This window comes from Stegastes partitus, unplaced genomic scaffold, assembly GCF_000690725.1.
Source record: "Stegastes partitus isolate 25-593 unplaced genomic scaffold, Stegastes_partitus-1.0.2 Scaffold482, whole genome shotgun sequence".
Taxonomy (NCBI): Eukaryota; Metazoa; Chordata; class Actinopteri; family Pomacentridae; genus Stegastes; species Stegastes partitus.
This window is the reverse complement of record NW_007578213.1, coordinates 21340-35900: the sequence shown is the minus strand read 5'-3', so window position 1 is coordinate 35900 and position 14561 is coordinate 21340. Positions and strand designations below refer to the sequence as shown.

Genomic DNA, 14561 nt, shown 5'->3' with positions numbered 1-14561 from the left:
ACTTGGGTTCTAAATCACGCGGTGCCTCCTGCATAGTAACGTTACCGGAGCTGAGCGGTGGAGCCGACACACGGAATATTTCTTTATTTTATTTTTTTTTTAAATTCTCTTCGCAGCTTGAAAATTGGTGGAAATGTTCAACAGCAACGTCAGGGAGTTTGATGAGGATCCGTTTTTCTCGTGAGTAGCTGTTAAATCCACTACAGCTGATAGTGTCAGAATGTTTTGGCTTGCATTAAAGTGTTTGTCTCATAATGCAACAGCTCAAAAACAACTTATCACGGGGATAAACAGCAAGGAAGTGGTACATCCCAATCAAGATAGACTTTAATGTGCATAAAAGACACAGGCAAATTTCAAATTGTACCCACAAGGCTGTGCAACACTGAAAAGTGGCTCTATTAGTATAATATATTATTGTTAAATAAAGAAGTGGGTTGGTGCAGGAGATGGCAGGTTTACTTCTACTTTTAATAATCATTTTTATCTGTTTAAAAGACTTTGATATATTAGACCTAATTCAATTGACTGATTGTGTTTGTCAGATGTTCATTCAGACAGATTTGTAACTTATAAAGTATGTTATAAATATAAATACCCTACTATTAATAAAGATGACCAACTTGTTGACAGATTTCATTGGGCTCTACCATGTTACTGCCACGCAGCACTGAGAACTGTAGTTACAATACATCGACAACTTTTATTTTGTAGCTCTATCTTCATTCGATTTAGGCAAACCTGTTGTATAAGTGATGCTACAGTTTTAAATAATATTCAGTTCTAAGTCAGCAACAGCTTCTGTAAGATGCACCAACTGTTGCCATGACAGTTACTGAATGTTGTGCTTTATTTTGTGGAATAAACTTAAAAAGTAAATAAAAGTGTGAGGTGAAGACATGTTTTTACTTTAAGTTTTGATTAAAAGAAATAAAGTGCTATATCTTAAGTAATAGAATATCCAATATGATTCAGAAATAGTCATTAGCAACAGGTCATTTGTGATGAACAACAATCTATCCTGACACTGTGCTACAGTCTCTTTGACACGTTGCATGAGTTACGTGGCCACACTTAACCTCACTTGTAAGGCTGAAATTATTTTAGGGCTGCTTCTTATTTCAGTGTGTTGTGTTCATTGAAGAATTTATCTCTGACGAGCTCCAAGCCGACACAGGAGATAGGAGTCATTCTCAAATATAGAGTGCCTCGTATGAAGACATATTCATTTGCAGCATGTCTAAGCGCTTTTGTCACGGTTTGCGGTTTCCAGCATCATCATGCACATTTCCTTAGTGAATATTGATATACACTTTGTCTTTGCCTCCTCTTCCTTTCCCACAGGGATCCATTTCGTGCTCACCGGGAGCACATGCGGCAGATGATGCGAAGCTTCTCTGAGCCGTTTGGCGGGCCCATAATGCCCAGTATAATGGATGGGAGGAACCGTGGTCGTGAAGGGATAGAGCATCCCAGCTCATCTGTCGCACTGAGAAACGAACACAGGGTGAGAACCAAAAAAAAAAAAAAAAGAAACACTTCTCCTACAGTTTAGAGGGGTTTGTTAACTTGGGAAAACAACTAACAGGGGGAAAAAAGCTCTCTCCAGTCTCTTATAATACCCACATGAGTGTACATGCACCTACCTACGTATCATTTAGGTCAAGAGGGGACAAAAGATGAAGCCCCTGCTTTACTCATACCGTACATTTAGGCTTTATGACCCTCTAACGGGCTTATAACCACAGAAGATTAGCATTTAGAGGAAGTGCTAAGTTTACTAAGGTTTTAGTGGAAGCTGGCCACTGGCAGCGTAACTGGAGCGCCGCTTGCTGAGGTATGGGGCCATGTGAGTCACTGATTTTGTGGAAGGGCAACCCCCTTGGCCTCTCTGGACAGTTATATCTAGCCCTGAGGAGCCCTATTTATAGTGCATTGTTCCACTGACACACTACTTTCTTGCAAATACATGCACAGACTTCTCTGACACTCAAAGCAATCGGACTCCAGAGAATGTTGCTTTGCTCTGCTGCTGAAAACAACAACATATTTTAATAATATTGAAATTGAACTAGTTGTAATGTTAGCTAAAACCATGTTTGGCCTTTAAATGTAAGTGTTTTCTGTACATCAGCAATATGTGGTCACAGTGTGATTCTTAGAGAGCATTCATAGGCCACGTATTTGCTCTGGAACGTTTTGATGTTAATTGGGCTGGCTTGTAGCGTAAAGACAGTTTAGTAAATGAGGGGATAGCTTGACCCGCTAGTTTGCACCCGTTAACCTTTCCCAAGCTTCCCCCTCCGCTGCCTAGTTTTTCCTGCGAAGTCAAACTTAGTCCCTGACACCTGCTTCCTCATGAGAGCCTGTGTATTTATCCTTGATAATGACTTTCATCTGAAGTGGAGCCTCAGTTGCCAGCAGTATTTATTAGCATCATGCCATTAACCAGCTAATGCCAGCTGAGAAAGGGCTCTCAGTTCTTAACTAATGACCTCCGTGGCAGCGAGGGAAATGGAACTGCAGTGCAAAATGTCCATCCAAACAAATGGTTTAATGTAGTATTAGGTTAAGGGTTTTTTTTTTGGTTTGTTTTTGTATGTTGTTTGACTTGTCCAGCAGTTGTGGACAAGATAGATCACATGTTGCAGGAATAGCAATTAACAAAGTATAAATGTATAAGGTTTCTCAGTGATATGTAGAAAGAGCATGTTAGAACACCCATAATCAGGGTCCGCCTGCTCGATATTCAGCGTTTTTCCAATTATCTTTTCTTGACACACTCCCAGTAAAACTCATTAATTTTCAAATGTATAAATATTGGTCTTTGATTACTAATGATATTGCTATCAGCTTTGAAAATAAACAGATTGTGCAACCCATACTCAGATTTTTTTCTTGATGGAAACGCAAATGTGAGATTAAAGAAAAATACACTTCTATAGCCTCCAGATTTCTAGTCTGCCCTGCTAATAGTCATTAACAATAAACAGAGTACGTACAATATGGTATAGATGCATGGAATCAAGGTTGAATTATATAGGGACCCAATTTTTTTTTATTTCTTTTAATCACACAACTCTGCTCTCTAATTTTACACACACTCATTTATCTGAGGACAAGTAGAAGTGCTGCCCAACAGTGGTCAAAAGGCTGAAGCTGTGGCGCTGTGCTGTCGGCTTTGCAAAGGCACGTTGTGCTCAGATGTCAGGGACACTCTGTTTTCTCATTGTTGCTCTTTTCGTCCATCTGTTTCGCAGAACGTGCTTTGGCAGTGCTGTTGCGTGAGCAGCAAGATGATAGACACCTCTCTCTCTCAAATTGTTCTCCAGTATCACAGGCACAAATGTGCGCACGAAAATACATTCAAAAACACACACATACAGTGTCGAAACACGTTCCCAGGCGCAATTACACAGTCACAGCTTGAAAAATAACATAGATGCGCTGGCATGCCTGCACACATGGCACTGAAATGCACGCAGACGTTGGCCACATCATGCTGGAAGGCCTGTACTCCTTGTAATAGCTTACCAAGCATTAGATTCCTAATGGGAGAATAAACCCCGTCTTACCTCCCAAGGCTGCTATGAGTGCTCATATTTCCCCATCTCTCGCCAGTATCCACTACCTGGTTCGTATCACCTTTCAAAGGACTCATTCATCGGGACACTTGTTTACAAAAGTGCTGCTGAGTGACAGTCAAGCATCTTTCAAATTACGTGTTCTTACAATCTTTGATTCTGTGGTTTGTTCAGTGGTGTCAGAGATATGAAAAGGTAGTAAATAGCATAAGTAGAACTGATATTGTCTGTGTTGTGGATTTATACCCTTAAAGACATGCTGTCTCATACCGCAAAGATAAAGTGAGAAGAAAAGTAGCTGTAAAAATGTCCCTATCGTCGCTATCAGATGCAGTGGTTCTTTAGCATCCTCGTCTTTTAACTCAAACAGCACAAATTTACCTGACTCCTCCCATGTGACCCTCCACCTCTTTACTTTACTTGCAAGTATGGTTTATATCAGGAATTCCCACAAGGATACAGTGGCAGGTTCAGCATCGGATTGAGAGAGAGACAGAAAAAAAGACAATCTGCAGTAGTCCAGACAGCCTAAAATAATGTGTAATGCGTAGACCACTGGGTCTGCGTTTGTTATTTTGCGCCCTCAGTCTCTCCTCTACTCAACCCTCGTCTAAATATAATGTGGCGAGATATGTAACCGGCATTTATTAGTTCATAGATGCCACTGTGAGATAAAATTGGCCGTGAGGCTTCATAGATACGGGCCAGGAGTGTTTCACATCAGCTTGACCTTTGAAAAGAGCTGAGAGAGCAGCCTTGGACTCTCCGACCCCCTGTCGGATCCCCGTCCCGACTGGTCCACCCAACCCACTGTAGCCTTCCTAGAATGAAGCTCGGTTTCAGCGTTAAATCCTCACTAATCTCCGGCAATGCGACCCAATTACACATGGAACACAAGTCATTCAACACCCCACTGATTACGCACAATACCCATGCACATCACACCCCCAGAAAATGCCCTCACACACATAGCGATGGCCATTGAGATGCTTATCCGGGGCCACAGGGTCACAAGCACCTGTGGTTTTGGCCCAGGGAACACAGAGTCTGAGTGAAGGCTGCAGGCTGCTCCCTCCTTGCTGGTTGCTCAGTTCTTGCTGCTTGCACTTCTGGAAGGTTCACGGCCTTGAACGGCTGTGTTTAAGGCCATGTGGGGAGCTGTGTGTAGCTGTGCCAAGGGCTTAGTGACAGATGTAAGACAACCTAACAGCTTACTGGCAACAACCTCGACAAACATGCAAAAAGTCTGCATGATTTATGTGCATATAAATATCGGTGAGCTGGTATATGAATGTGGATTAGTGGCAGTGATATTTCGTAGTATTTCAATCTGTGCTGTAACAGGCCGCCTGCTTGTGTGACACAGGTGGTGTTTTCATTGTCCATTAAGTATCTAGGAATATTTGATGCCTCTGTAAATATATTGTAAACACTGATATTGTGGCTCATATATATTTAAAATGTATGTATGTGTGAAGCATAAAGACTCAAATGCTGTGTTGCTAAACCGATACTGTTTGAATCCTCAGGATATGAGCCGGTCATTGTTGCCCTTTGGCAGTATTGACAGCACGGTCAGTAGAGTCATCCACTGTTCAGTTACACCCTCATGACCTTCTCGTTTCAATCTTTGTAGGTCAAGTGCATGCTCTAACTCTGTGACTGATTCAGCCCACTGCTTATTGACTAGAAACCGTCACTCAGTTCGTCACAGTGTTTCCTCTACGCTCGCTCCATATTTACACCATCAATCCATGTACAAAATATTGTGTTATTTCATATAAAGCCAGCCATCGCTGTAGCTCAGGTACAGTCAGGTTTAACCAGATTCCTTATTAGAATTTCTTCCCTGTACTCTTTACTGTTCAGTGTAGTAGCAACAAAACAAGATTTTAGCTATAAATGATAAGATACTCTCAGCAAAATATTTAAATATTAGTGTAAAACTGTGCGTATGCATCTCTCTATCCAAACTTTTTGTTGATTAAAAACTGATTGCATAGTCTTTCATTTGGGAAAAGAGAACACCCAAACACAAGATAGCATTTTCACCAATAGTTTTTTTCAATCAGCTGAAGCAACAATAAGGGATCCAATTGAAACAAACAATAGCATGTTTACAATAACATTTCAGTCACCTATAATAAGAAATTTTTACTTTTTTATTGAAAGGAGGAACTTTCACAGTTGAGGGAATTTTTTGACTATGGCCCACAATTACTAGGAGGCAGGATTGGTCTCAAAAAAGCACACACCACTGTTAGACCTCAATGCAACACCTAAAAACAGTCTTGTAGAAACACTGTGACCTTCATGTATACGATCATCATGGTTTCAAAGGTCTGGTTTCTTGACTAGTCTGCAGGTTCTGTTCTGCACGACTGATGGTATGTCTGTTTCTGTAAGATCTGGGTTCATTTTTAACTGTGGCCGCACCTTCACAGAATATGGAATGGAAAAAAAAAGTTTGCATGCAATTCATGCATTGTGATGGATTGCACCTGACTGTGACATGCATGACTGACTTGAGTTGTGTGCGGGGGTTTTTTGGCTCAAAAAGGGGCTGCTTCAGCTGTGATATGTGTGTCATCGACAAGATTTGTTTGACAGCATGGTCAGGTTTTGATCAAAACAGCACAGAACTGAAGCAACCTTTAAATTAACTGTGCAGGAAAACCCCCCAAATTAAGCTACAAATCCCATGCTGGACTTGGTTTGTAGTTCTGTCATGAACGTCACTGGGTCACATATGTTGAAGTGACAAAATGCGAATGTCCTGGTTACAGTGTCCCAGATGGCACACATGAGACACATTTAGCTCTCTGTGCATGTGTGTTTGTACACATGATGGCGTTGTTTATGAGCTGGTAATACCTAGCGACCAGGTGGCATATGAGCCCAGCCATTTAACTCCTGGAGCTTTGACTGTTATTTTCCTTTCATGTTTGCACAGGACATGATGAGGAATCCCTTTGGCATGTTTGACAACATGATGGCCAACGTGCGAAACAGGATGGATGAAATGCACAGAAACTTTGTGAGTTTACTGAAGTGATGGTTTTCTGTTATCTTCCTTGGCAGCTTTTGCCGACTGCTGTGTCGAACGAAATGTTAACAGTGAGTGTTTTGTCCGTGTGTTTCAGGAGAACCCGCCCACAGGTTCAAACAGCCACTCATTCAGCTCCTCATCCGTCATGACATACTCAAAAGTTGGGAACGAGCCTCCCAAGGTCTTCCAGGCGACCTCGTCGACACGCCGTGCCCCTGGAGGGGTGAGTGGATGTGCTACCATCTTAAGTCAGAGTACATTCAAACACAGTTCAGTGCTGTGTGCTCTAAAATCTGTCAGTTTTAAAATTGGAACTAGGGCTCCGACATGGAACCATTATTAATAATGTTACTAGCACCTGTATTCAAACTGTCCATCATGAGAAAAGTTTCCTCTCTGTCTTTCCTATACTTTTCAATAACCACATGCTTATTTGAGTTAATACACTTTTCTGTGGACCAGCTGTGTCTGATGGGGTTAATCATGTTTTTTTTCCCCCCAGATCACGGAGACCCGGCATGCAGTTAAAGACTCTGAGAGTGGACTGGAGAAGATGAGAATTGGTCACCACATCCAGGACAGAGGCCATGTTGTAGAGAAGAAATACAACAAGAAAACAGGAGAGAAGGAGTTCAACCAGGACTTCCAGAATTTGGATGAATGTATGTTAAAGTTTTCCATTTCCATTTCCTGATAATCTGCTTTAAGCTTTTATGCATCTTCTTTGAGTCACTGAGTTATTAGACATGCCTGGTCCACAAATATAAATCCATGTTTTGTAGAATCATTAACACTGATAGATGAACCTTCTATACTGGCCATAGTTTTAGGACTATTATGTGTTTTGATTGAGTGCCTTAGACTTGCTACATGGACTATTCAGTTAAACACAATATTATCTCACTCTATAAACCACCAGTAGGTTAAGGTGGATGCATTTCAGTCATTTATGCTAAGAAGTTGGATGGCATTCCCCCTTAACTCGCCTACCAAGCACCACTGTCTACGTCTCTCTGTGCCACTAATCTGCCTAACATGATCATGATGTTTTCCCCTCAGCCGAAGCGCAGTCTTTTGACGATGAGTGGCAGCAGGAAGTGTCCAAGTTTCAGTCGTCTGGCCCCATGTCTCGCCTGAAGGAACCTCGACCCCGTGCTGTTCGCCAGGCAGCCCTCACCGGTCCCGAGCAGGCCCACAGGTCAGTGTTCAGACCACATGTAGTGTCGAAGACAGGCCAGAATCTGCACTTCAGGATCGAATGACAAACAAGTAGAAGACGCATAGCAGACATGAACAGACTGGTGACAAATTAGAGGAAAAACCTGAACCCTTGACCCCCCCTGCAGTGGAGGGGATCCAGTGGCTCTGTTATGCTATGGGGAGCATTTTGCTGGCAGGGTTTTGGTCCACTTGTGCCATGAGAGGGAATGGTCACTGCAAAGTTGTTCTGCGTCTTCATCTTACCTTGGCATGAAACATTTCAATCCCGGTGGGAGCGGTCTCCTCCAGGATGACAATACTCTCATCTGAAGGCCTTGAGAGGTCACTGAATAGTTTGATTTGTAGGAAGATTATGTTAATTTTAAGCTAGGGCCCTCTCAAACACCAGATCACATCCCAATTACACACCTATGGGTGACTTTAGACCGACATTTTAGACAGTGCTCACCACCATCACCAAAACAACAAATGATGGAAAATGTTTTAGGAAAATGGTTTTCTATCCCTCCAGTAATCAGTGCCAAGTTGCATTAAAGCTCTTCTGGCACCACAACACCCAGCTAAGACACTTAAAGTTGTTTTTTCCTTTGTCACTCATCCATACGCTGTAACTTATACGGTTATTAGTATGATGCCAAACAAGCTTGTGATTATTCCATTTCTTTCTTTGTTTTGTGTTTTCCACAGGGACCAACAAATCGCCACGGCTGAGGGTAAAAGCAAAATGAAAGGCTCACGTTCGACACAGCAGTAAAAATCAGCTGTATATGTGTCAATAAAGTCTTTCAAGGATCATACAGTACACCCTGGTGCCTCCTCAACACCTCCACGCACAAAAACACACAGAGGACACTGACCTGGGTTTTAAAATAGTTATTCTACATCCGGTGTTTCACAGATTTTGGCTCAGCTGCATGTATTTTACATTACTGCTGCACATTTTCTTAAACATGTTGTACTGGTTGAACAGGACATTTAGAGTTCAGGGAGGCACAACATCTGCAAGTTGCAAAAACTGTACATTATGCTTTGGAGAATGATCAGTGGTAATGTAAACTTTGTCATTTGTAGTATGTTGCTGCAGAATATGTAAAGTCCTCACTGTTGTACTTGGTATTCACAGTTGAAGCTTACTGTTCTTGTTTCTTACACGCCAACCAGGAAGCAGGTTATGGATGCAGTGAAACTGAGAAGCACATCGACATATAAGCGTTGCACATTTCAACACAGAAATAAATTTTATTTTTCATACTGTCTCTATTATTATTATGCAATAGGACACAGAAAGTAGTGAATTACTGACTCGTGTGAAATCCACTAATGCACTTAGGTAGTATCTACATTACTTGTAATTATACTGTCTAGCACCTAATGTTCTAGATATATGTATTTTATCTGCTGTAATCTTTGTAAAAAGAAAAAGTTACCCTTCTTTTTTTATATTGTTACTTTGGTTGCTCGTTTTTCATCTGATGAACTCCGCCGTGCTGCTTAGCATAAACTCGCGGACGTATGGATTATTCTCAATAATTCACGTTTTATTCTTGTATATTTTGACAAGCTCTAAAAATAAGGCCTGTGTAAACACAGGCTGTTGTCTGAAAATAAAAATGTGAACATTCATACGGTGTTTTGGTGAGTTTTGTTGTTTCAGTTATCAGTCCTACATCAGGTTGTAAGATAGAAGAAAGTTGTCTCAATTTACAAATGCTAAATAAATGTTGTGAAAAACTTTTACTGTATGTTTGTGCAGCCCTGCAGAAGGTTTTATGAGTGCGATCCTGTATTGTGATGAACCTCTTATGCCCGGTTGTGACCCGGCGTGGTATTTTTGGATCTGAGCACTTGTCAGTAGCTCAGATTGGTCTGAGATGTTACACAGCTGCGAACCCGCCATGCTCCCCTCTCACGTGCTCGTATATCAGACTTCACTGATCCCTCAGCCTCAGCATACAAAAGAAAGAAGCAGGGCTTCATTCAGCCCCAGAACATAGAACGTGTGATTTGTGTTGTTGCTTTGTTGATGTAACAGAGAGGATGGTATACAAAGGTTTTTTTAAAAAGTCTTCTCTTCAAATTCCCCAGGGTGTTTCCAGGCTACCACTATGTTGCCCCGCTATACCATCACTACCACTCCAAGGGGAGGAAAGAGCTGAGCTAAAAGACTTTTCTTTTCTTTCTTTACCTCTGTATACTTTTCCCCCAATTCTAACAGTCAAACAACCCACCTGTACAGTTTAACATTTAAGACACTGCTAAAAGAAAATTCTGCTGCAAAAGTATGGCCTTACCATATATTTCACTACAACACCTGCATGCACAACTGATTGTTGTTGCATTTGTGAATCATGCTTAAACAATCAGCAAATAACGATGTTATCTGCAGACAGTTCTTCCTTTGTGCCCCGTGAATCATAAGAAAACAATCAGCATCAGTACAAAGGTTTTAATAGTCAATACAAATATGCTACAAAAGATTCTGAGACTCTGCCTCCACCTGCTGGTCGTCTTAGAACATGACTTGTCAGGAATATTTACACAGCCATTACAAGAAACATAGCTTTAAAAAAAAATCTCAACCAAATATACAGGATCTTATGAAATCAAACAGCATCTGGACCAATGTAGCGCAAAGCTCAGATTTAAATATGGGGGCAGTCTCAAATATGAAATCCATTATTGTTTAGAAAAGTCACCAGATGCAAACAGAGCTGGAGTAGTTGGTTCAGGTCTACATGATTCCCTGAGGCTGACCCTTTCCTGCGATCTTCTTGGAACATTCCAGCAATGCATTGTGGATGTCTTTGGCGCAGGAGATTTGGGACTTGATCATGCCGAGGTACTGGGCGTAAGACATGGACTCTGTCTGCACTGTGTCTGGCTTGGTGGCTGTTGGGACCAGGTTGGGTGAGTGCTTGGCGCTGTCGATGCTCTGCGAGAGGCACTCGTACGCCAGCCGCTGTGTAGAAAAGAGAAAATGGAGGTTTGTGTAGTTCATGCTATGGTTTGACTGACATTTTTTTGTTCAAGCAAGGACTGAATACAGACTAAAGAACTTGAAAACTACTTATTAAAAGCACTATTTGTGTTCTTTAAAGGACTGCTTCACTCATTATTAGCATTATCTTGATCCACTTGTCACAGTGCCGATTGTCATGTCCTTACATCTTGACATTGTGTTCATCGGCAATGTCTTACAAGAAAACCATGTTAATCTGTAGGGCTCCTTCAAAAATTTAATGTGTAACAATCTCAATAAAATAAATGTTAGACACAAATTAAATACATATTTTAAGCTACGTTTTGCTGTTTCTTAAACAAGGAAGTTCCTCCATTGTAATCGATGTATCAGTAAGGCTACATTTAGCTTTTAGTGGGCATAGTTTGTAATATACACTAATGGAATACTATTATTGACTGAATACAAAAATCAATAATTAAATATGGTGCTGAGCTTGCTTTAATAAATCAGATATGGGTGTCAGCAGATTCTACTATCCGATGGAAGAAAACTTGTCCTTGTGCCACAAAAAGCTATTTGTGAGTATAGTTACTTGAGTCTTACCAAACACAGCTCCAGTTGATCGCAAAGGGCATAAAACTCCTCTAGGCTTTTGTCAAAGCGTTGAACAGCTGCGTCACTGCTTTTGCTGAACAAAAAGAGACAAGAAGCACATTGAAGTGATGAGAAAGCTGGCTGACAGAGACACTCATAATCAGGATCAATCATTCCTTCTGTGTTACCCTGTGAACTAATGTTAGATTAACTGGTTTTATTCCTGTAGGTGAGGCTGCTGCTGCTCCAATGGCAATGAAGACTGTGGGTGGCTGCCCTGCTGCCTGTTCAAAAGACCGTAAACATCAATAAACTGTTTGCAAAGTGTTCCAGCAATGTTTTAGTATTACATTTGTAATATTTGTTCCATCTATCATCACTATTCTGATGTGAGGTTGACGTGAGATCTGTTTAGCATCCAAGCAAAGAACACAGTTTATTTGTATGTGTGTAACAATCGGCTAAAGTGAAGACATCACTAAACACAGTGTGACAGTCTACACTTGGAGGAAGTTGTGATACATTTGTATCTGACTTCAGTTAGACAGTGAGACACAAAAACAGCCTGAACAATGTTGTTAAGATGTATTGAAACATTACTGCCGTCAAACTGAGGGATCGGAGTTCTTTTTGTGACCGACACATTTCAAGGATGAACACATGAACACTAACTGACTACACTTTCTGCCTTCAGGACATCAATCTGCTCCATCTGCCTATTAAACACTGTTACTCTAAGATTTTATCCTCTGTTTCCTTTTTGACCTCTCAGTTTCTCAGAGGGGTGTTTTCTTAAATGCTTTTCAGCCTCCTTACTTTGACTTTCATTCAACACATATCGGAGTTTTGAGTAAGTGGAGCTGCTAACATAACATGACAAAGAGCTTGCACTGTATATTGGCACATGAATCTATGTGCAGGCAAATTTTGAGAAACTGGTGCCTTTAAACTTAAAAATTTCTTTAAATCCAATCAGGTGGTGGTTTTGTTGCTCATGTTGGTGGGTTTTCAGTTGTCTTAATACACTTGTCAGGGATTAAACTCAGGGTCATCATGCGTTGCAGGTCTAGAACATCAGACATCTCAGCCCCCTACTTCTGTCCAGTTAGCAAACTATGCAACAAAGTCTCCCTCCTCAAACAGGACCACCAGGAGGCCTTTTCAGTGGTTTCTAAGATGTTCCTTGTGGCTCCTCACCTCTGTAATCCATAAGTCCCCAGCAGTCCCAGGACCAGAGTCAAAGACTAGCCTGCAAAGCCCATTGCCAGGCCTTCCCGCTATTCTACCAACAGCTAGCTACCAGGTTAGCATACTTTGCCTTCTTTCTCAAGGGACTTTTAGTTTGAGTAAGATGACTTGTTAAGTTGCTGCAGACATCAGGACCATGTCTGGCAGAGTGGTGTGGCTGCGATGGATTTCAGGAACTCAGTTGTCACCCTACAGCGACCAGAAGCTGCCAGACTGTTTCTGTTGTAATGAGAGGACCCTGAGCTTTTGGATGGGGTTGAGGCTTTTCCCCCACTCGAACAAAGGTGATGGTGTGCTTCTTTGTGTGGTGCTCCTTGCTGTAGTTGATGCCAGTGCAGATGGTGTTTGCTACCGTCTGCAACACTCGATCATGGCCCTAATGATACCGTCCCTCTCCCAAGACTTTTGGACAGCAGCTGAGGATGTGCTCTATTGATCCTCTTACCCGGAAGAGTTGGCAAGCTGGCGAGTCTGTCAGGCCTCAGCTAAACAGACTAGACGGACTTGGGAGGACGTTGTCCACCGACTAAGTATTATTGTGCACCGCTTACTGACGTAAATGAAGAGTGTGACTGTTGTTCTACTATCTCATATTTTCTCTCCTTCTTAGCAGCAAGTTTTAAAGGCCATCAGTGATTGTAATTTTGCATATTAATTATTTTTTTTCTTTACATGTCAAGACAACAAATGATTTCAAAATGATTCCTGATATTTTCATGGTTTGTGTCAAGACCACAATAAGAGTGGCAGTACACTGTTGTGCTCATCGAGACAGTCAAAAGTGTAAGTTAAAAACTTAGTAATTACAATATTTTGTTCCTGGTTAGTTGAAATGGGTTCTGACACGCCACATTTACTAAAAAAAAAAACATCTGTCCCAGCCCCACTGGTATCATCAGTTAATCAGAAACTCCAGTTAAATTACAACACCCTGCAACCAGGCTACTTACATGCCGTTGTCAATTGTCGTGTTATGGGCCAAATTCAGGGACGCAATCTTCATTACATTCTGAAAAAGAAACATTAACGTAATACATTTAAATCACATTGTCTTTGCTTTCAAATATACTTGCCAAGCTACAGTAGTTGGGCTGTCAATTCGTTAGCAAAAGCAACTTTAGCTATTGTGAGCAGATGTTTGCCAGTTGAGTCTTTAGCGAGCTCTCTGTGGCATAAATTACCTGCAGACTCTCCTTGAGCTGTGGAATGAGCATCTTAAATCTATGAACTGGGTCGAAGTCCTGCTGTTGGCTAAGTTGCTGTTGTTGTTGTTGTTGTAATGAAGTGGGTTGTTGTAATCCAGGTTGAGGCATCGGCCCGCCGGGCTGCTGCTGAGCCGCCATCTTGACCGACTACGACAATAGAAGAGCGAAATATCAGCGTCATAGTTTTTTCAGAATAAAAGCTTGAACCACACAACACACTGTACATATCTATGTATGTTTGTGCATGTATATGTCTGTAGTAATCTTAAATATAAGACCGTATTTTCTTCAATAGTATTCCACGCCTTATCTTTTTTGCCTATGCACGTATATTTCTGAATTGTATTATTATCAAATCCCTATCAAATCTCATAAATCCCAAATGATGACAAATATAATAAAAGACTTTTTAAATATTAAAATAATTCACCTGCAACACTTTTTAGGAGTTTGCACAGATGATTGTTGCTGCATTTATGAATCACGTTTTAACATCAAATCATCATCCCAGAAAGATGTTTGTACTTTGATTCCAGCTTGCTTCTATTCCTACTTTTTCCTCCCCTTACACGCATTCACTGCATACATACAGTTTCTATGTGATAATCACAATCTCTGTCATAATCACATTTATTAATTTACTCATTAATAGATAGTAACGCCAATAATGAGACCAATCAACACCATTTTTTCTAATT

General features: G+C 41.1%; 2 protein-coding genes across 3 annotated transcripts; one reads left to right on the top strand and one right to left on the bottom strand.

Moving 5' to 3' along the window:
* The first annotated feature begins 49 nt into the window (after positions 1 to 49).
* Positions 50 to 9477, top strand: mlf1 (myeloid leukemia factor 1). Of its 2 annotated transcripts, XM_008286999.1 has the most exons (8): positions 50 to 180; positions 1345 to 1507; positions 5114 to 5158; positions 6538 to 6621; positions 6728 to 6856; positions 7136 to 7295; positions 7693 to 7831; positions 8542 to 9477. In XM_008286999.1, the coding sequence occupies exons 1-8, from the start codon at positions 134 to 136 to the stop codon at positions 8606 to 8608; spliced, it is 834 nt and encodes a 277-aa protein (XP_008285221.1). In that variant the 5' UTR covers positions 50 to 133; the 3' UTR covers positions 8609 to 9477. The 2 variants fall into 2 exon arrangements, with proteins under 2 accessions (XP_008285221.1, XP_008285222.1); XM_008287000.1 differs by lacking the exon at positions 5114 to 5158.
* Positions 9478 to 10285: 808 nt separating this feature from the next.
* Positions 10286 to 14026, bottom strand: med29 (mediator complex subunit 29). Its single transcript, XM_008286998.1, has 4 exons — positions 13840 to 14026; positions 13609 to 13667; positions 11420 to 11504; positions 10286 to 10813 (listed from the first exon to the last, which is right to left on the bottom strand). Exons 1-4 carry the CDS (start codon positions 13999 to 14001, stop codon positions 10586 to 10588), a joined length of 534 nt encoding a protein of 177 aa, XP_008285220.1. The 5' UTR covers positions 14002 to 14026; the 3' UTR covers positions 10286 to 10585.
* Between the last annotated feature and the right edge of the window lie 535 nt (positions 14027 to 14561).

Excerpts from the sequence above, each read along its gene's own strand:
- mlf1 (XM_008286999.1), top strand. The coding sequence starts at position 134 with ATGTTCAACAGCAACGTCAGGGAGTTTGATGAGGATCCGTTTTTCTC. Across the intron at positions 181-1,344 it reads GATGAGGATCCGTTTTTCTC|GGATCCATTTCGTGCTCACC; the intron begins GTGAGTAGCTGT and ends CCTTTCCCACAG. Across the intron at positions 6,622-6,727 it reads ATGAAATGCACAGAAACTTT|GAGAACCCGCCCACAGGTTC; the intron begins GTGAGTTTACTG and ends CGTGTGTTTCAG.
- med29 (XM_008286998.1), bottom strand. The coding sequence starts at position 14,001 with ATGGCGGCTCAGCAGCAGCCCGGCGGGCCGATGCCTCAACCTGGATTA. Across the intron at positions 13,668-13,839 it reads AGCTCAAGGAGAGTCTGCAG|AATGTAATGAAGATTGCGTC; the intron begins GTAATTTATGCC and ends TTTCTTTTTCAG. Across the intron at positions 11,505-13,608 it reads ACGACAATTGACAACGGCAT|CAAAAGCAGTGACGCAGCTG; the intron begins GTAAGTAGCCTG and ends CTTTTTGTTCAG.